We start from the raw sequence: 20,953 nt of genomic DNA, 5'->3' as shown, positions 1-20,953 counted from the left end.
GGGGAGTATGGCTGGGCTGGGGGTGTATGGCTGGGCTGGGGGGAGTATGGCTGGGCTGGGGGGAGTATGGCTGGGTTGAGGGAGTATGGCTGGGCTGGGGGAGTATGGCTGGGCTGGGGGAGTATGGCTGGGCTGGGGGGAGTATGGCTGGGCTGAGGGAGTATGGCTGGGCTGGGGGAGTATGGCTGGGCTGGGGGTGTATGGCTGGGCTGGGGAGTATGGCTGGGCTGGGGGTGTATGGCTGGGCTGGGGGGGGGGTATGGCTGGGTTGAGGGAGTATGGCTGGGCTGGGGGTGTATGGCTGGGCTGGGGGGAGTATGGCTGGGCTGGGGGGATTATGGCTGGGTTGAGGGAGTATGGCTGGGCTGGGGGAGTATGGCTGGGCTGGGGGAGTATGGCTGGGTTGAGGGAGTATGGCCAGGCAGGGGGAGTATGGCTGGGCTGGGGGGAGTATGGCTGGGCTGGGGGAGTATGGCTGGGCTGGGGGAGTATGGCTGGGCTGGGGGGAGTATGGCTGGGCTGGGGGAGTATGGCTGGGTTGAGGGAGTATGGCTGGGCTGGGGGGAGTATGGCTGGGCTGGGGGAGTATGGCTGGGCTGGGGGGAGTATGGCTGGGCTGAGGGAGTATGGCTGGGCTGGGGGAGTATGGCTGGGCTGGGGGAGTATGGCTGGGCTGAGGGATTTAGAATTTAGAGTACCCAATTCATTTTTTTTTCCAATTAAGGGGCAATTCAGCACGGCCAATCCACCTACCCTGCACATCTTTGGGTTGTGGGGGTGAAACCCACGCAGACACGGGGAGAATGTGTAAACTCCACACGGACAGTGACCCAGAGCCGGGATCGAACCTGGGACCTCGGTGCCGTGAGGCATCAGGGCTAACCCACTGAGCCACCGTGCTGCCCTTGGAGTTCTATCCTAAGTGTACCCTTCCGATCAACCTTTCGGGGGCCATTTACAAGTTTCTAAAATGGTTTCTTGGGAAATGGGGCCGTGACCTCAGGTTTCTGGGAAAACGAACCGAGTTGAAACCAGAAAAATGCAGAAAGCGGGAGAACGTTTTGGAAATGGCCACGGTGGTTATTTTAATTTGGTCTTTTACACAGTCATACTGACACTGGTAAAAGGCCATGGCCTGCGTGCGCTGTTTCAATGACCTCTTCGCTCTGGGCTCGAAGGAACAAAGAGCCCTAGCTCGGAATGACGTGGGATGGGGGAGGTGGACGGGGAAAGGTGGGGGAATAAAATTAAAATGTGCTGCTGGCTAATATTTGGCAATTGTCAGGTCATTTTCACAATGTTCCTGTGGGAAAAACTAATGTCGGAACAAGGGCATTGTTTACTCTGACGCACCTTTAAGAGAGCCCAAAGCTCGCTCTCTCTCCCCTAAATTTCCATCGACATTTCCATGTTTATGTAAAAGAGATATATTTGCCACTGAACCTTTCCTTGCTGTTTATTCTGAATGGCCTGCGTTACGTCAAATGTCTGGAAGGGAACATATTGTGTCTTCAGATGTTAGATTAGCTGGTGTCTCTCTCTCTCTCTCTCTCCCGTCCCTCTGCGTTGCTTCACCTCAGAAGGTGGTGCTGCGTGGCTGAAGACGCCAACCTTTGGCTGGCACATTAAACCGAGGTGCCCGCTTTGCCCGCAGCGAGGTCCCACTAGTTAAGTAATGAGATGAACGATCAGTCTGCTTTTAAGGGGTCAAGGAAGGAATGACAGTCAGGACCCCTGAAGGGTTCCCTGCAATTTTTCACCCCCCTAATTGGAACAAAATAAAAGAAAATTACTGCGGATGCTGGAATCTGAAACGAAAGAGAAAATGCTGGAAAATCTCAGCAGGTCTGGGAGCATCTGTAGGGAGAGAAAAGAGCTCACGTTTCGAGTCCGATGACTCTTTGAACGTTGGTTTAATATGCCACCTGAAAGAATGTTTAATGCTGGCGATAGGTGGGACAATTCCAAAAGATCTTTCGGAACAATTTGTAAACTGCAAACTTGCGAAGAGTTGAAGTTACACGGGTTGCAGTGTCTCAAAATTGATAACCTTGGTTGACCCCAGATTTGAGACCTTACCGGTTTTCAGGTCGGGCATGTAGAGAGTTCAGGGTGTGTTTTCCCAAGGAACGTTCGCAAAGGGCAGTCTTGAAAGGAAAAGAGGCAATGACGCAAGATTTGTCAGGGGGGTGCTTTGGAAGTGCCTCAAACCCGTCAGTGTTACCCTGCTGGACGGCTGGCTGGCCGGTTGGGTCAATGGGGCTCCCGCTGCATTCCAGTCAAGTGTTGACGGTGGATTGGGAACGTCTCCAAGGAATTTCCCAGCTCGGAAGCGAGACCGAGAGGTTGGGGGAGGGGGGGAAAGTCATGGCGATGGCACCTCCAAAGGCAGTCCAGTTTTCGGGACATTGCCGTTTTCCGGAAAGCCGTATTTGAAACACTAACTGGTGAAAGGTCGGAGGGTCAGTGCCCAACTCCTGATTGGAAATAAAAGGGGCAACCTATCGGAAGTGTCTCCCACAACCTCCAACTGGTCCGGAGTGTAAATGTGTAGACCTGTGCTAAAACAAATTCATTCATCACAAAACTGTGAGCTTCCCAGTAGTCCATAAGCATCACTCCCTCCACTGGCCATGGCTACGGCCTGAATTCTCTGGCCGCTCACTGTAGACGGGATTCACGGTTCCCGACGGTAGCGGACGGCGCTCCAAATTCTCCATCCTCGCTAGCAACGATAGTGCGGCGGGCGGGGGGGATTCGCAACGGAGAATCCCGGCCACCGCTTCTTAATTGATATTGGCTACTTAGTTCCCAGATTCGTTCTTAATGTGCGGTGGAAGTCGATAAAATCAGTGGGGACTCATTAGGAATCCCTTCGAGGTACCGAGAATCACTCCCAAAGGTTGTCATTTGTACACTATTTGTTCAGCCACTAATTAACATCCCGGGGGCGTGAGTAATGAAGATTTATTGTCTCTAGCTGCTCGCAGGTTATTACATCAGGGTTTCTAACTGGTGGAGCCTGCGACTTTTCGTTCTTTTCTGTGACAATGTCTTGTCTGATGCCTGCTATTTTAGGTACCATCGATTGCCACTCTCTGTTGATGGGTTACTGCTCCAGTCACAGTTAGATGCTTTTATTAATTCACTCAGGGTAAGTGTGCACGTGCAAAATTTTGTTCAATTTTTTACATTCATTCTTGTGATGTGAGCATCGCTAGTTAGGCACGGCATCTGTTGCCCATCCCTTATTGCCCTTGAGAAGGTGGTGCTGAGCTGCCGCCTTGATCCACGGCAGTCCCTGTGGTGTAGGTCCACCCACTGTGCTGTTAGAGAGGGCGTTCCCGCATTTTGACCCACCGACAGTGAAGGAACGGCCGATATATTCCCAAGTCGGGGTGGTGAGTGACTTAGATCATAGATCACAGAATTTACAGTGCAGAAGGAGGCCATTCGGCCCATCGAGTCTGCACCGGCTCCTGGAAAGAGCACCCTACCCAAGGTTAACACCTCCACCCTATCCCCATAACCTAGTAACCCCAATCAACACTAAGGGACACTAAGGGCAATTTCGCATGGCCAATCCACCTAACCTGCACATCTTTGGACTGTGGGAGGAAACCGGAGCACCCGGAGGAAATCCATGCAGATACGGGGAGGATGTGCAGACTCCACACAGACAGTGACCCAAGCCGGAATCGAACCTTGGGAACCTCCACATGGTGGGGTTCCCGGGTATCTGCGGCCCTTGTCCTTCTAGATGGTAGTGGGATGGGTTTGGAAGGTGCTGCCTGAGGAGCCTTGGTGAGTTGCTGCAGTGCATCTTGTAGATGGTGCACACTGCTGCTACTGTGCATCGGTGGTGGAGGGGGCGAATGTTTGCGGATGGGGTGCCAATCAAGCGGGGCTGCTTTGCCCTGGGTGGTGTCGAGCTTCTCGAGTGTTGTTGGAGCTGCACTCATCCAGGCAAGTGGAGAGTATTCCATCACACTCCTGACTTGTGCCTCATAGATGGTGGACAGGCTTTGGGGAGTCAGGAGGTGAGTTACTCTCCGCAGGATTCCCAGCCTCTGACCTACACTTGTAGCCACAGTATTAATATGGCTGGTCTCAGTTCAGTTTCTAGTCAATGACAACCCAAGGACATGGATAACATGGGACCACTGAAAACTGGCAGATCTGCAAACCTTGGTCACACCAACTCACCAGCAGGTGTCCTTGAGGGAATATGTCATAATTCCTGTTCTTTTGCACTCTGATGGTGTTCTGGATTCCATCTCCCGCGATTTTGCTTATCTGCAAAAACCTTTGGACATCAGTTCTCCAATTGAGGAAACAAATGTTCACTTTTAAAAAAAATTTAGATTACCAAATTATTTTTTCCAATTAAGGGGCAATTTAGCATGGCCAATCCACCTACCCTGCACATCTTTGGGTTGTGGGGGTGAAACCCACGCAAACACGGGGAGAATGTGCAAACTCCACACGGACAGTGACCCAGAGCCGGTATTGAACCTGGGACCTCGGCGCCGTGAGGCAGCAGGGCTAACCCACTGCGCCACCCTGCCGCCCCTCACAAATGTTCACTTAACCATGGTTTTTGATGTACCATCAATTGTACGCGAGGCGAGTGATTTACCAAAGTCAGGCTTTAATTGACTGGAACACAGCTCTGCGATCGTCTACAATGGAAAGGGCCGATCATCAGGCGTCTGACCATTTATGCTTCGTCAATAGAGGCGTGGTTAACTCAGCCTCTCGGCCAATCGGTCGAGAGGCACATGACCGACCAGGACCAATGGTAAGCCGACGTTCTGGCCCAATGGCAGACGAGTATGCAGATCATATCACCACAGTTTTAAATATAGAACATTTTTTAAAATGCATCCACCCAAAAAAAAGAAAAAAAATACCTGAATAAAGTTTTCCAAAGAGGTGCCTGTCGCCTATTGGCTGCAGCAGAACGTGTGGACTGCGCGAGGGTCACCCGCCGTCGTTCCCGGTTGTGCCTTTCCCGTTGCCGCCACTTAATTCCTGAATGCGGGTCACCTCCCACTCTCGAGCGAAGTCCTGCAAGTGTGACAAATTTTACATTCATCCTGTTTGCTTGTTTTATCGGACCATTCCCCCAGAAAGTTTCCCCGTGAAATTTATTCAAAGCAGGGGGTGGGGGCGGAGGGATTTTTTTTTTGGTTCCCCCCATCTGGTTGGATCTTACCGTCCTGCTGAAGTTGACCCCCCCTGGTGGCCGGGCAGGGGAACCACACAAAAGCTCATTGACTTCTGGTGCTGCCAGCGGTCAATGTGTTGCCTCATCCCGTGCCAGAAAGCCCGCAGGGCAGAGGGGGGTGGGGGTGGGGTGGGGAGGGGGGGGGGGGGTGGGGGGGGGGGATGGGGTGGCTGGACTTTCCTGTAATTCCAGATCCTTTTTCACTCCGAGAATCATAGAGTCAAAAAATTTGGCCTGCGCCCATGCCCCCACCCCATAACCCAACCTAACCTTTTGGACACTAACGGGCAATTGATCACGGCCAAGCCACCTAACCTGCACATCTTTGGACTGTGGGAGGAAACCGGAGCACCCGGAGGAAACCCACGCAGACACAGGGAGGACGTGCAGACTCCGCACAGACAGTGACCCGAGGCTGGAATCGAACCTGGGACCCTGGAGCTGTGAGGCAGCAGTGCTAACAGCCGTGCCACCGTGCCGCCCTTACCTGGTCTGGCCTTCATGTGACTCCACAGCAATGTGGTTGATTCTGAAGTGTCCTCTGATGCGGCCCCAGCAAACCATTCAGATCAAGGACAATTGGGGATGGGCAATAAACGCCTGAATTAATCCCAGGAACACATATTTTATAAAAGAATAGCCCTATGTGTTCCAGATACAACAAATCATGCAAGCAAGGAGGGAAGTTAATGGGGCCTTAAAAAAACAAAGCACAGGAGCATTTTCTAAAGCGATAGAATTGAAAAGCAGAGAAGTTATGTTTGTTTCATAGAAACTCCGTTAGACCTCAGTTAGGCCGGAATTTTCCAAACCCCCCTCCCCTCCCCCTCAGCTACGGGGCCAGCAAGCCAGAGCATGAAAAAGGTCACGAGGAGATTTGTGTGGAGCATAAACATCTGCACAGCCCAATTTGGGTGTCTTCCCAGCAAGGGGTTGGCATTGGGTGGATGCATTTGGGGAGCAAAGCCTCGAGTCGCAGATACCTTGCGTACATTCAGACAGAAACGTCCTCTTTTAACCTCATCCACTCACCGGGATGGGGCAGGTTTGCGACAAGCGGCGGGCCTGACTCAATCCGGAATGTTCCTGCCCCTCACGACGGCGGCATCTCCCGGCCCCGTCGCCGTGAGTGGAGATTCCAATGCGGAAAATTCCGGCCTGAAGTCATGGGGGGGGGAGGGGGTTACAAGTTGCCAACAAAATGGCCTCCATTTCTCTGGTCGGGCATCATCAAGGGTGTGAGAAGGAAAGTCGCGGGTGTTTTTTTTTTGATGTGCGTCTCATCAAACGATAGGTGAGAACAACCGCTGAAAGCTTTAAATTCAACAAAGGGCTCGACTCGCCGTCGCTTTAAGCCTGCCTGCTCTTCATTCACCTTTCTCAAAACAGTTTGGCTTACGTCTTGCTCCCTCTCACGTGCTAGACTTGTTTTTTTTCCCCCATTTTTGGACAGGTTGTGAAGTGCACATGAGCTGCTTTGCACTGGGCACGCTGACCATTTTAATACAACGTGACAGAGCCTTTGAGGTTACATTCTGCAGATTACAATAACTGGATAAACACCCGAGTAGCTTCATGAGCCCACCAGACCCGCGAATTTGCAGTGTATGTTTTGCAAAATTCACACAGAGTTAAACATGGCAGAAATGGAACAGAACAGATAATGATCTAAGGAATAAATTGCACGCTGTTTAATAAGCAGAGTACCTGTTGATGTGCCTCGTTTAAACAGTCATGCGGTATTGTTTGATAGATTGTGTGTGTATATATTCCTAAAAGGAGTTACAATAGTTTGTTATACGTGTGCTGAAAGTCAAATCTTGCCGCAGTATTTTCAGGTACAAATAAAAATTGTACCTGCCGTGAATCCGAGACAGAGATGGACATTTTTATTCATTCTTTGCTCGGTGTTTATTGTCCATGCTTAGTTTCCCGGGGGGATTGCCACAAGTCATCATTGTAGTTATAATAATAATAATCTTTATTGTCACAAATAGGCTGACATTAACACTGCAGTGAAGTTACTGTGAAAATCCCCTAGTCGCCACACTCAGGCGCCTGTTCAGGTACACTGAGGGAGAATTCAGAATGCCCAATTCACCTAACAGCACGTCTTTCAGGACTTGTGGGAGGAAACCGGAGGAAACCCACGCAGACACGGGGAGAACGTGCAGACTCCGCACAAACACTGACCCAAGCTGAGATTCGAACCTGGGACACTGGAGCTGTGCAGCGACAGTGCCAACCACTGTGCTACCCTAAATATTTGAACAGATGCCAGAACTTGTATCACCCCTTTTCTATGCGACACCAGTTCAAACTGTTGAATTGAAGGTAATTCAGTGCTTTCAGGGACTGAAGCTGGGTCCACAGCCTGTGTGAGACCCTCTGGGGCAGTCGCTTATCCCTGCCTCTGAGCCAGGAGCTCTCGGTTCGAGTCCCACCCCAGGACTTGATGAGTGAGGAAGGTGCCAAGTCGATTGAGCATCACACGCAAATCCTTCCAAACACACGGCACAGTGTTTAGCATTGCTGCCTCACAGCGCCAGGGACCCAGGTTCGATTCCGACCTCGGGTGGCTATCCGTGTGTAATTTGTATGTTCTCCCCGTGTCTGCGTGGGTTTCCTCCGGGTGCCCCGGTTTCCCCCCACAGTCCAAAGATGTGCCGATGGATTGGCCGTGATAGATTGCCCCTGAGTGCCCAAAGATGTGCAGGTTACGGGGCTAGGGCAGGGGGGGTGGGGTGGGACTAGGCAAGGTGCTCTTTCAGAGGGTCAGTGCAGACTCGATGGGCAGAATGGCCTCCTTCTGCACTGTAGGGATTCTGAAGAGTGGGTGAGATTCCTGGTCAGCTCTCTGATTGAAAGAATATTGGAGCTTCTGCCAATATGACCCATAACTCTGGGCATACAACATGCTTAATCAGGGACACCTTTAATGTCACCACCTACTCCCCATTAGGAAAGAAGATTTACATTTATATCGCAGCTTTCTCAAATTCAGAATGTTTGATGCCCCTGATCCAAGTGCCTTGAAGGGATTAGATGTACACTTGATCACAATGCCACCGTTAACTGGTTCACTTCACGTCCGTTATAGATCATAGTATTTACAGTGCAGAAGGAGGCCATTCGGCCCATCGAGTCTACACCGGCTCTTGGAAAGAGCACCCTACCCAAGGTCAACACCTCCATAACCCAGTAACCACCCAACACTAAGGGCAATTTTGGACACTAAGGGCAATTTAGCACGGCCAATCCACCTAACCTGCACATCTTTGGACTGTGGGAGGAAACCGGAGCACCCGGAGGAAACCCACGCAGACACTGGGAGGATTTGCAGACTCCGCACAGACAGTGACCCAAGCCGGAATCGAACCTGGGACCCTGGAGCTGTGAAGCAACTGTGCTAGCCACAATGCTACCGTGCTGCCCGTTGTGCTCAGACAGCGGAAAGAAAAAATGCGCTCCTTAAAATACCCTTCCTCCTAACCATGTTTACGTTTTCTTTTCGAAGGAGACCCCAGATCTCTTGCTTCCTCAGGACCCCAAACGACCCCCTCCCGCGTTAGTCTTCAGCTGTCAAGTGGGAGTTGACAGGACGAGTTTAGCGATGATTCTGGGAACCCTGCTGATGTGTCACAGGAAAGGCTTTCCTGAAAAATGGGGGTGAGTGGACATTTTGTCAACGGGTATGAATTGGAACCCGAAAGCGCGACTTAACCAAAGTGTAAACACGGGGAGGGCTTTCTCTTGTCGTCGGTTGGCGTCAAACTGTTTTGGGGTTTTTCTCGAAAGTCTGCGTGTGACCATATCTTGACTCCTGAAGTTCAGATGGGTACCTGCCGATGCTGGAGTAGGGACTTGTGGCTAACGCTGGGGGAGAAGAGCTTGGTAAATTCTTTTCTCTCTTAATTATCATATCCTTCTTGCAGCGACGACCAGAAGACGAGCGTCAAAAAGAGGGAGCAATTGCAGATTATCCGAAACTTCGTCCAGGCCCTGTCGATGGGAGAACAAATAGTGGAAGAGGTCAGTGTTGGTCTGCTCTTTGAGAGTCCGGACATGATTTGCCAAATACTCGAAAGTTTGCAGTTAGGAAGTCCCCCGGGCGTCACACCGGCCCAGTGGTTAGCACTGCTGCCTCACGGCGCCGAGGACCCAGGTTCGATCCCGGCTCTGGGTCACTGTCTGTGTGGAGTTTGCACATTCTCCCCGTGTCTGCGTGGGTTTCGCCCCCACAACCCAAAGATGTGCAGGTGGATTGGCCACGCTAAATTGCCCCTTAATTGGAAAAAAAAGAATTGGGCACTTTAAATTTCCCCTTTCTGGGCACCAATTCAAGGACAAGAACTAGGGTCGTATTTAAAATTATTGTCCTTGTTTTTAATTTAAAGTTCCTCCACGGCTTTACCCCTCATTAGGTCTGTGATTTTCTGTCGTCATACAATACTCCTCCCCCAATATCGAAAAATCTATCTTTTATGAAGGTGCTGGGAGTCCACACTGAGTTGTAACAAATGAAACAAAGGTTTATTTATTTATTTTTTTAATTATAAATTTAGAGTACCCAATTCATTTTTTCCAATTAAGGGGCAATTTAGCGTGGCCAATCCACCTACCCTGCACATCTTTGGGTTGTGGGGGCGAAACCCACGCAGACACGGGGAGAATGTGCAAACTCCACACGGACAGTGACCCAGAGCCGGGATCAAACCTGGGACCTCAGCGCCGTGAGGCAGCTGTGCTAACCACTAGGCCACCGTGCTGCCCTGCCTTGAACATACTTAACGACCCGGACTCGACAGCTCTCTGCGGTAACAAATTCCACAGATTCGTTACCCTCTGAGAGAAGAAATCCCTCCTCATCTCTGTCTTAAATGGGCGACTCCCTCACTCTGACAGTGACCCAGAGCCGGGATCAAACCTGGGACCTCGGGGCCGTGAGGCAGCAGGGCTAACCACTACGCCACCGTGCTGCCCAAAACACAGGTTTATTTACATAGTTTAAGGTACACCGCTCCCGGTGGTACCCAACCGGGTCTGAGGAGGTCAGTCCCAAACTAGCCGACCTTATATTTGATTTGATTTATCCGCAATGTTATTTTTAAAAATAAATTTAAATAAATGTTTCCAAATAAGAGGCAATTTTTAGCGCGGCCAATCCACCTAACCTGCACATATTTTGGGTTGTGGGAGCGAGACCTACACAAACACGGGGAGAATGTGCAAACTCCACACGGACAGTGACCCAGAGCCGGGATCGAACCCGGGTCCTCGGCACCGTGAGACGGCAGTGCTAACCACTGTGCCACCCTGCTGCCTTTAGACACAACGTTAATTGAGCTTCTGCCACCCCCTCAGCGAGGAGTCCCGTATTCCGCAAGGGACACAGGGAGCACAATCGTTCCCACTCCGCATGTCCCGGGCGGGTGCGGGTTAGAATAGAATAGAACAGTACAGCACAGAACAGGCCCTTCGGCCCTCGATGTTGTGCCGAGCAATGATCACCCTACTCAAACCCACGTATCCACCCTATACCCGTAACCCAACAACCCCCCCCCCCCCCCCTTAACCTTACTTTTTAGGACACTACGGGCAATTTAGCATGGCCAATCCACCTAACCCGCACATCTTTGGGCTGTGGGAGGAAACCGGAGCACCCGGAGGAAACCCACGCACACAGGGGGAGGACGTGCAGACTCCGCACAGACAGTGACCCAGCCGGGAATCGAACCTGGGACCCTGGAGCTGTGAAGCATTTATGCTAACCACCATGCTACCGTGCTATTTTTTGCAGTCTGGGCCTTATCCTCCGCCGGGGCATTCAGCAAGTCGACTCGGGGCTGGATTCTTCCTAATTCTCGTCGCCACTTTCCCTCGAATGGAATGCCAAAAGTGTGGATGATGGGCGAGGAGGTCGGAGGCTAAATTTTCCAGTCCCCGCTGGTCGGATCTTCCAGCCCCGCCAATGGCAACAACCTCCCCCCCCCCCCAAAAACTGTGGTGGGGTCCCCAGCAGCGGGGTCGGCGAACGACGCATCACGCCATAGGCATTGGCTGGGTCCGAAAGATCCTTTTGCCAGCCAATGACGAGCTGACGAGTGAGGGGGGGGGGGGGGGGGGCGCGATGGGGGGGGGGGTTTGGAAAATGTTCAACCGTGGCAGACAGGTTCCAATTATAAGTGGCCCTGGACTTTATGTTTTGAAAAAAACAAGTCTCTCAGGAACGCTCTCCCTAACTTCATGTTAAAGGTATTTGGATGACATGAACATCTTGCTATTCTTGGAACCGATTTCCAGCCTTTGTAACTCGGGAGAGTCGGTGAGTGAGTTGCTGAGAGAGAGAGAGAGAGAGAGAGAAGAAGCGTGGGGAAATACATTTGAAGTGCCAAAGTGAGGCTGAAGTGATTTATCTTTCAGCTGAATGTTGACGCTTTGCTTGTGATCTTCCGCCATCCATTTGGTGTTTAAGGAGAACCACTTTTCCACTGCGGCAACCCTTTGTGAAGTGTGGAGCTGGGAGCCATCTGAGCAAGGATTAAGGGGCTGTTTGGAAATAGGTTTCCTGGCCGCAGTTCAATTCTACATTGATTAATCGTGGATTTGCAAAGCTCAGAAGGAGGCCATTCAGCCCATTGTCTCAAATACCAGCGCTTTGATCTATCTGTCCATCACGGTGGCACAGTGGTTAGCACTGCTGCCTCACAGCACCGTGTCTCTGTGGGTTTCCTCCGGGTGCTCCGGTTTCCCCCACAGTCCAAAGATCTGCAGGTTAGATGAATTGTTTGATGCTAAATTGCTCCTTGGTGTCCAAAGATGTGCGGGTTAGGTGTGATTATGGGGATAGGACGGGGGATTGGGCCTAGGTAAGATGCTCTTTCAGAGTTTCGGTGCAGACTCGATGGGCCAAATGACCTCCTTCTGCACTGACGGGATTCTATGACTAGCCTGATTCCGTCCCTTTCCCCATCTCCTGACAATTCTCATCTTTTCCAAGTATTTCTCCATTTCCCTTTTGAATGCTGCGTTTGAATTGTTTTCAGAGCGCCTTCTCCCATCTTAAAACCTCAGGCTGCGTAAGCCATTGGCCAAATCGGCCTAATTCTTTTGGTAATTACCGTAAAATCTGAGTCCGCTGATAACTGATCCCCCCCCCCCCCCCCCCCCCCCCCCCCCCCCCCCCCAGAAAGTGGAAACCAGTTTCTCCTCAGTCACTGCATCGAAACCTTGCGTAACTTTGAGGGCCTCGATTAAAGCTCTCCGTAACCTTCTCTGCTCAACGGGCCCCATTCCCAGCTTGGGAAATAAGGGGGGGGGGGAAATGTGAACTGCTCCACTTTGGCAGGAAAAGCAGAAAAGGAAGAAATGATCGAAACGGAGAGAGATTGCAAGAGGGATCTGGGTGACCCGGCACACGAGTCACAAAAGGCTGACATGCAGATGTGCTATTTGATGAGGAAGGCGAATTGAAATTTGGGGTTCGTTGCAAGGGAAATGGAAGGTAAAGTAAGGAAGGTGTTGTTATGGTCGTATAGGGGGTATGACGGACTACGCCTGGAAATCTGGGACAGAGGGTTACACTCTTCACAAGGCAGGTTCTAAAGGGGGGTGGGGGGGGCAACATAAAATTGAGCGGACAGGATTCCTCCCGGGAACCTGCCTGCCCAAACCCAGACGCAATTTAATGATTGGGCCCTTCCACTTATTAAGGTCTGATTCCCCCCCAGCCTCAATTCGTAGGCTGGTGGATGCGGTAGGGTGGGGAAGCGAGGAAAAAGCCTTTTTTCCCATCTTGGGTGAGGGTTGGGTGGGAGGATGGACTCTGAAGGACCTCAGAGTTGGGATGCCCTCTCCTCCAGAACGTTGGAGCTCCAGGACCCCCCCTTCAGGCCTGGTCGACCTCTGCTGGTGCCATTACCTGTTTACAAAGAGACGCCTACTGGAACTTTGTTCAAATTGGTGGAGATTCCCTGGAGAGTATATAATTTGAGACTTTGAGTGGCATTCTCCATCGACGGGGCCCTCCTCCTTTCCAGCAGCGCACTCACGCCCTTGGGTTTTCCGTCAGCGTGAGCGTGGCTACAAAGGGATACCCCATTGGCCGGCTGGCGGGAGGGAGGGTCCTGCTGCCAGCGGGGGACGTCGCTGTGCCTGAAAACGGGTCTGCCATTGTGTTTAGACTTAGGTAAGAAGGTCATGGGATCTGAGTGGGATAGAGATGATGTAATCAATGGGAGGAGCCAGGTCTGTTGCAAGCGGTTTGGGCTGTAGGAAGTTTTTAGACTGGCAAAGACAGAAGGATGTGCAGGCTGTGTCTGGAAGGGTCTCACTATACTTTTCTGAAAGGAAACCTCGACATAATGGTATCCAAGTATCCCTGTGTTTGCTAACTTTATTTACAGGTGGCTTTTGAAGGTTGTAAATGGTTCAAGTATTTCTCTTTTCAGGCTCGGCAGCCAAGTGGTTAGCAGTGCTGCCTCACAGCACCAGGGACACGGGTTCCATTCCATCCTTGGACCACTGTGTGGAGTCTGCACGTTCTCCCCGTGTCTGCGTGGGTTTCCTCCGGGTGCTCCGGTTTCCTCCCACAGTCTAATCTGTGCAGGTTAAGTGGATTGATCGTGTTAAATGCACAGGGTGACGAGGATAGGGTGGGGGAGTGGGCCTGGGAAGAGTGCTCTTTCAGAGGATCGGTGCAGATTCAATGGGCTGAATGGCCTCCTTCTGCACTGTAGGGATTCTATGAACCCTTTAACTTTTGGTTTAAATTTAGAGTACCCAATTCATTTTTTCCAATTAAGGGGCAATTTAGCGTGGCCAGTCTACCTACCCTGCACATCTTTGGGTTGTGGGGGCGAAACCCACGCAAAAACGGGGAGAATGTGCAAACTCCACACGGACAGTGACCCAGAGCCAGGATCGAACCTGGGACCTCGGCGCCGTGAGGCAGCAGCGCTAACCATTGTGCCACCATGCGGCCCATGAACTCTTTAACTTATTAATTGTAGAGCTATTATTTCTGTGAGTTAATGCGGTTAATACTGTGTTAAGAATAAAGTTTGTTTTAACATAAAACATAGAACATAGAACGATACAGCGCAGTACAGGCCCTTCGGCCCTCGATGTTGCACCGACATGGAAAAAAACTAAAGGCCATCTAACCTACACTATGCCCTTATCATCCATATGCTTATCCAATAAACTTTTAAATGCCCTCAATGTTGGCGAGTTCACTACTGTTGCAGGTAGGGCATTCCACGGCCTCACCACTCTTTGCGTAAAAAAACCCACCTCTGACCTCTGTCCTATATCTATTACCCCTCAATTTAAGGCTATGTCCCCTCGTGCTAGCCACCTCCATCCGCGGGAAAAGGCTCTCGCTGTCCACCCTATCTAACCCTCTGATCATTTTGTATGCCTCTATTAAGTCACCTCTTAACCTTCTTCTCTCTAACGAAAACAACCTCAAGTCATTCAGCCTTTCCTCATAAGATTTTCCCTCCATACCAGGCAACATCCTGGTAAATCTCCTCTGCACCTGTTCCAAAGCTTCCACGTTCTTCCTATAATGAGGCGACCAGAACTGTACGCAATACTCCAAATGCGGCCGTACTAGAGTTTTGTACAAGATCCCCATTTGTCAGTGGGACTACTCCTGAAGTATCCTTTCCCAAAATTGAAAAGTGTTGGGGTTTCTTGTCGTGTTTGGGGTCTGTGACGCATTAAAATATCGGCCTGGTGTTGAGCATGAGGGGGCTTGAGGTCCCTAGATTCCATCACTGATCTGTGTTAAGGTACTTTGTTATGTGGGGGATATTCAGGAATCTCCAGCATGTATGTGGATGTCAGATAGCTGGGGCCTGGGTCTAGGCTCACCCAGGAATCAGGGCCTCTCGCTGTTAGTATTGCAAGGCCACAGGAGGGATGAGGAAAAGTAACTGCAGTGAACGTGGACTTAACCAACACCTCGCCTCTCTTGTACCTTCCCCACAATCAGGTGCACACTGCCATCGCACTCTGCTCGGAAATGCAAGACATTAGAGAGACCATCTACCAGTACAAGGAGAAGCTGGAGAGCGTTGGGGAGAATGAACAGGTTCAGGTAAGCGCGTTGCCGTGGAAACGGGAGGGTTTTTGGGGACGGGATGGAGATAGACCCCAAGGTACAAGGCAGTGGCTCAACGGAGGTGGGGGGAGTGGGGTGTTTCAGTTGATGCCACAGGCCACGCAGTTCGACCAATCGGCGTGCAAGTGCACCCATCCCAATGTTGACCTGAGTAATGGCGGGGGGGGGGGGGGGGGGGGGGGGGGGGTTGGGCTTGTCACTTTTGGACCAGTGATGGGTCAGTTGGTCACAGGCGTGAAGCAGTAAACCCATCTTCCCTCCATCCAAGGATTGGAAATCAAATCAGCCTGTGGTGATTCATGAGAAATTGGTTGATTGGGGGGGGGGGGGCATTAAATAATGGAGATTCCCGGGAGGACGTTGCGTCGTTGATGGAACCGAAGATCAGGCTGGTGAATTGGTCGGAGAAGGTTGGGGGTGTTCTCTTTCGAGAAAGGACGGTTAGGAGGAGATTTGATCAAGGTATTCTGTATCATGTAGTAGTTGGGGGGGGGGGGGGGGGGAGCGGGGTGGTTGGGGGGGGGACGTGGAGAGAGGAGAAGACGAGAAATCATTCCCATTTTCCCATTGGCAGAAGGATTGAGAAGGAAATTGAAGGGGATTGGGAGCGGAAACAAATGCAATGGGAAGAAAAAATCTTTCTAACGCAGGGGGTGGGTCAGATCCGGAAAGCGGCGCCTGTACTATTTTGTAGTTCAACCAGTGAAACTAAAATAAACAAACTGAGGGACAAATCAAAAGGGGCCTCTCCTTAAAGGGGCACTGCCCGAAACAAAATCAAACCGCAAACGAAACTTTAAAAAACTTAAACCAAAATGTAATTAAAGAGGTCAATAAAGCCCCCCCCCCAACCCTGCGGTGCCCACCGAGCACGGAAGGCCTCGATGTTGCCTGTGGACGCCGCTTGCTCCCTCTCCAGGGACACGCGGCCTCAAATGAAGTTGCGGAGCAGAGGCAAATAGTTAGGCTGGACGGCCCTCAAGGTCGCCCGCTGACTGGACCTGAGAGTGTGGCGGAGGCACGGGGTAATTAATCATTAATCAGATAGTTAATCATTAACTGGATAATTATCCGCAGGGAAAAACATTGAGGGGCAAAGGGGAAGAGGAGGGGAGTGGCTTTCTCAGAGAGCTGGCATCGACAGAGTGGGCCAAATGGCCTTCAGCGCTGTCATCATTCTACGATTCTATGAATACGGGTTGATGCATCCAGCAGGGTTGGGAGCAAGTATCGAACGGAATGGGGATTTATTTGGGTGGGATGGTGTCCCAGTGCGATGGGGAGATCAGCAACTTCCTGAGCTCGATATCCTGTCGTTGGGAAAGTGGTACAGGTTGAGTATTAGTCAGGCAGACCCTGTGCGCAAAGCCCTGCGACGGAAGCACCACCTCGTAAAACCTACCCCCTCATGCACTTAAAACCAACAGCACTCTCATGAGGATTGAGACCGGGGAGAGATAGAACATAGAACATAGAACATAGAACAGTACAGCACAGAACAGGCCCTTCGGCCCTCAATGTTGTGCCGAGCCATGATCACCCTACTCAACCCACGTATCCACCCTATACCCGTAACCCAACAACCCCCCCTTAACCTTACTTTTATTCGGACACTACGGGCAATTGATCACGGCCAATCCACCTAACCCGCACATCTTTGGACTGTGGGAGGAAACCGGAGCACCCGGAGGAAATCCACGCACACAGGGGGAGGACGTGCAGACTCCACACAGACAGTGACCCAGCCGGGAATCGAACCTGGGACCCTGGAGCTGTGAAGCATTTATGCTAACCACCATGCTACCCTGCTGCCCAAATGTGTGTGTGTTTGTGGGGGGGTTAGAGGGGGGGGGGGGGGGGGGGGGGGGGGGGTGGTGTAGCGGGGTGGCCGTTGGGGGAGAGTCACGTCCACTGTCCAGCCCTGGCGTCTAATCCAGGCGTGAGCACGGCTCTGCCAAAATTGGCCCAGTTCCTGTTCCCCCCCCCCCTCCCGATTTCTGATGGATGGTGAATTTGAAACAGGAAAAGTGGTCCCATTAGACTGAAGAAAGAGTGAGCTCACTCGCGAGTGTTGCATTTCACTGTAGCAACACTGGAGCGACCCAGGTCATTTCTCATGATGAATTACAAAAGAATTCATTATCTCCCATTATGAATGGTGCAGTTTCCCCGTTTGGGTAACCCGTGGTGAGGGCCTGTCAGGACAATTGAGGCTGGCGAGAATGCTTTTATTGGTGAGGCAGTGTCATGTGTTAATGGGCTCGTTAGCAAGCTCATCAGCAAAGTCATTCATTTGACAATGTCGAGAAAATGATGATGAATTTTAAATGGGGGTGTTCGTGCGTGGCCTCATTCTTTTAACAAAAGCCGCCTCCAATTAGACCCTTTCAATGTTCAAAATTGATAATAGAATGCGATTCTGAAATGCTGCCTTGGCACAGTTCTCTGAGGAAGAGAGTATCACACCAAGTTCCAATTCCCATTCTCTTCCCGCTCCAAGTGGGAGGGCAGACTTTTGTCCGTTTCCATAGCTAGTAATTCCTGGAACTGGCCGCGTAGTCTCTCTCTCGCCCCCTTGTGCTACTCTGTCAGAACTGCAAGGGTCAGTGAAGTGTCGAGAGTAGCCACTAGAGGGAGCTACAGTTGCAACTATCTCAGGCAGTGATGCTAGGCCTTGTGGGAGAGTGTGTGCAACAGTTAGCTAGAGAGAGCCAGAAGTACAAATAGTGTGAGTGAGAGCAGATCATAGTTTCTAGCAGTAGTGAGATTAGCTGCAGGTGAGTGTAGTTTATTAATCAACTGTGCATTCTTTAGGAGTACATGTCTAATCCAAGTTAATAAATTTATAGCTTTAAGTTCAAGCTATTTTGTGGTCCTTGTGAACACTACGCCAACCATCCTGAATTTAGCAACAGAAAGAACACCACACCACTCTTACTGCCAGCCATTGGCGTGTCTGGAAGGATTTTGCAGGTTGAAGCACTCGACCTGTTTTGGCCGTGTTATGAATGCACCTTCCTTGGCCGTCAAAACCAGGTGTGGGATTGGAACCCGGAACGTCTGGCTCCGAGACATAGAATTTACAGTGCAGAAGGAGGCCTTTCGGCCCATCGAGTCTGTACCGGCTCCTGGAAAGGGCACCCTACCCAAGGTTAACACCTCCACCCTATCCCTGTAACCCAGTAACCCCACCCAACACTAAGGGACACTAAGGGCAATTTAGCATGGCCAATCCACCTAACCGGCACATCTTTGGACTGTGGGAGGAAACCGGAGCACCCGGAGGAAACCCACGCACACACGGGGAGAACGTGCAGACTCCGCACAGACAGTGACCCAAGCCGGGAATCGAACCTGGGACCCTGGAGCTGTGAAGCGATTGTGCTAACCACTGTGCTACCGTGCTGCCCTTAACATGGTGGCTAATCACCGCGCCACAAGAGCTCCCTTACCACGTGGCAGAGTTTATCTTCCCTTAGCTCCGCAATGCCTCATTTCAAAATCGCTCAGCTCCATCAGAATTGAAGTGTTTGGTGAGGGAACTTTGCAGCTGGCAAGGTGCCTGTTCATTTCTGGGGTGGGGGGGGGGGGTGTTCATTTCCCAGTTTTCTGTGTCTCCTTAATTCTTCCATCGGATGCGGGCGTCGCTGGCAAGGCCAACGTTTATTCACCATCCCTAATTACCCTTGAACTGAGCGGCTCGCATTTCACAGGGCATTGAAGAGTCAACCACATCGCTGTGTGGGTCTGGAGTCACCTGTAGGCCAGGCCAGGTAAGGACGGCAGATTTCCTTCCCTGAAGGACATTAGTGAACAAAAGGGTTTCCAACAACAATCAATGATAGTTTTCCTGGTCACCATGACTGAGACTAGCTTTATATGCCAGGTTTTATTAGATTTAGATTTAGAACAGTACAGCACAGAACAGGCCCTTCGGCCCTCGATGTTGTGCCGAGCAATGATCACCCTACCCAAACCCACGTATCCACCCTATACCCGTAACCCAACAACGCCCCCTTAATTGAATTTAAATTCCACCAGCTGCCAAGGTGGGATTTGAACCCCTGAGCATGAGCTTGCGTTACCAGTTCAGTGACATTAACACAACACAGTAACAGAACATGGGCCAGGAATTTTACGCTCCCGCCCCAGCTGGTTCTGAGGCAGAGGGGGGTTGGTTGGGGGGGGGCGAATTTGCAGGGATCGGATTCTCTCCGTGTTCCCGCGCACCCCCAACCTCTTGGACACATTACACTGGGGCGGGCAGCGTCTCAGAGGGGAAGCCCGCACTTGCCCCACTTGAGGCCCTGAAGCGGCCAATAAATGGCCGTTTTCCTCCCCTCGCACCCGGCCTTAATTTAAGGATGTTGGCAGATGACAGCTCAGGTGCTCCGCCTCAGCCTATCCCCTGAGCCGGCGATCCCCCCACCCCCAGTGACCTTCTACCCTCCCTACCCTGGAACCTCCTGTAGCTCAACTTGTCCTTCGGTTCCCGGGGCTCTTTCAGCTCCCTGTAGTGCCTCTTCCAGCCACACAAGCGCTGTTGCTGGAGGGACTGGAGGCCTGTTGGCGATTGGGTGGCAGCTCTCCAAGCCTGGACGTCCTCCGTCCTGTTTTATGCCAATCAATGCTGATTAGAGTGTAAAATGGCAATTGGGTTCTCGGACTCCATCCCTAATTGCCCCTTGGGAAGGTGGTGGTGAGCTGCCTTCTGAAACAGTTGCAGCCCCTGAGATGTCGGTACACCCTATCAGATTTCCATAACTCCCCATCTCACCTCGGATTCTTTCCCCTCGTATTCCTGTCCTCTGAATATCAGCCTTTACTGCCATAAGACATTGGAGCAGAAGTTGGCCATTCGGCCCATCGAGTCTGCTCCGCCATTCTATGAGATCACGACTGATCAGATGTGATAATCCTCAACTGCACTTTCCCGTCTTAACCCCACAACCCTCGATTCCCTGACTGATTAACAATCTGTCTCTCTCAGCCTTGAAGATACTTAACGACCTGGACTCGACAGCTCTCTGCGGTAAAGAATTCCACAGATTCACTCCCCTCTGAGAGAAGAAATTCCTCCTTATCTCTCTCTTAAATGGGCGGCTCCCTCATTCTGAGATGATGCCCCCTGGTCCTCGACTCTCCCACAAGGGGAAACAACCTTTCAGCATCGACCCTGTCAAACCCCCTGAGAATCCGATACGTCTCAATAAGGTCGCCTCTCGTTCTTCTAAACTCCAATGAGCACAGGCCCAGCCTACTCAACCTCTCCTCGAAGAAAAATGCCCCCAGACCCAGAAGACATGTCTTTTGGTTGAAAATGCGACTGAAATCCTTGGTGTTGTGGGTGTCCGTGTTAACCGCCTCACAGCCAGCATAGCGCTGTCGCGGGCGACTCCACTGTATCTGAGAGATCAGTGCTGTGAATGCATTGGCCTCTGAAACCCCGAATACTTACCGGCTTTTCAAAAACCAAAGGTTGTTCTCGCTCAACAGCCTTTTCTTGATTCCTCTCGCTTTTCCACCCACGCAGTCTCATTTTGGTCACCTGACATGCTTGGCCCACGGTTCCCCCACATCAGGGGAAAAAAAAA

At 51.4% G+C, this 20,953-nt stretch overlaps 1 protein-coding gene across 1 annotated transcript in view; it reads left to right on the top strand.

The window, feature by feature from the left end:
• Positions 1–20,953, top strand: part of LOC119956240 (paladin-like) — a 138,601-nt gene that overhangs the window by 27,088 nt on the left and 90,560 nt on the right. Inside the window, exons 7-10 of the mRNA XM_038783274.1 lie at positions 3,079–3,154; positions 8,748–8,899; positions 9,166–9,262; positions 15,231–15,396. Of these exons, the coding sequence (XP_038639202.1) occupies positions 3,079–3,154; positions 8,748–8,899; positions 9,166–9,262; positions 15,231–15,396 (491 nt within the window). The remainder of the gene's footprint in view (positions 1–3,078; positions 3,155–8,747; positions 8,900–9,165; positions 9,263–15,230; positions 15,397–20,953) is intronic.

The sequence above is a fragment of the Scyliorhinus canicula genome, chromosome 22 (genome assembly GCF_902713615.1).
Source record: "Scyliorhinus canicula chromosome 22, sScyCan1.1, whole genome shotgun sequence".
NCBI classification, from domain to species: domain Eukaryota; kingdom Metazoa; phylum Chordata; class Chondrichthyes; order Carcharhiniformes; family Scyliorhinidae; genus Scyliorhinus; species Scyliorhinus canicula.
The sequence above is the reverse complement of the archived record's forward strand: the minus strand, read 5'-3'. Positions and strand labels throughout refer to the sequence as shown.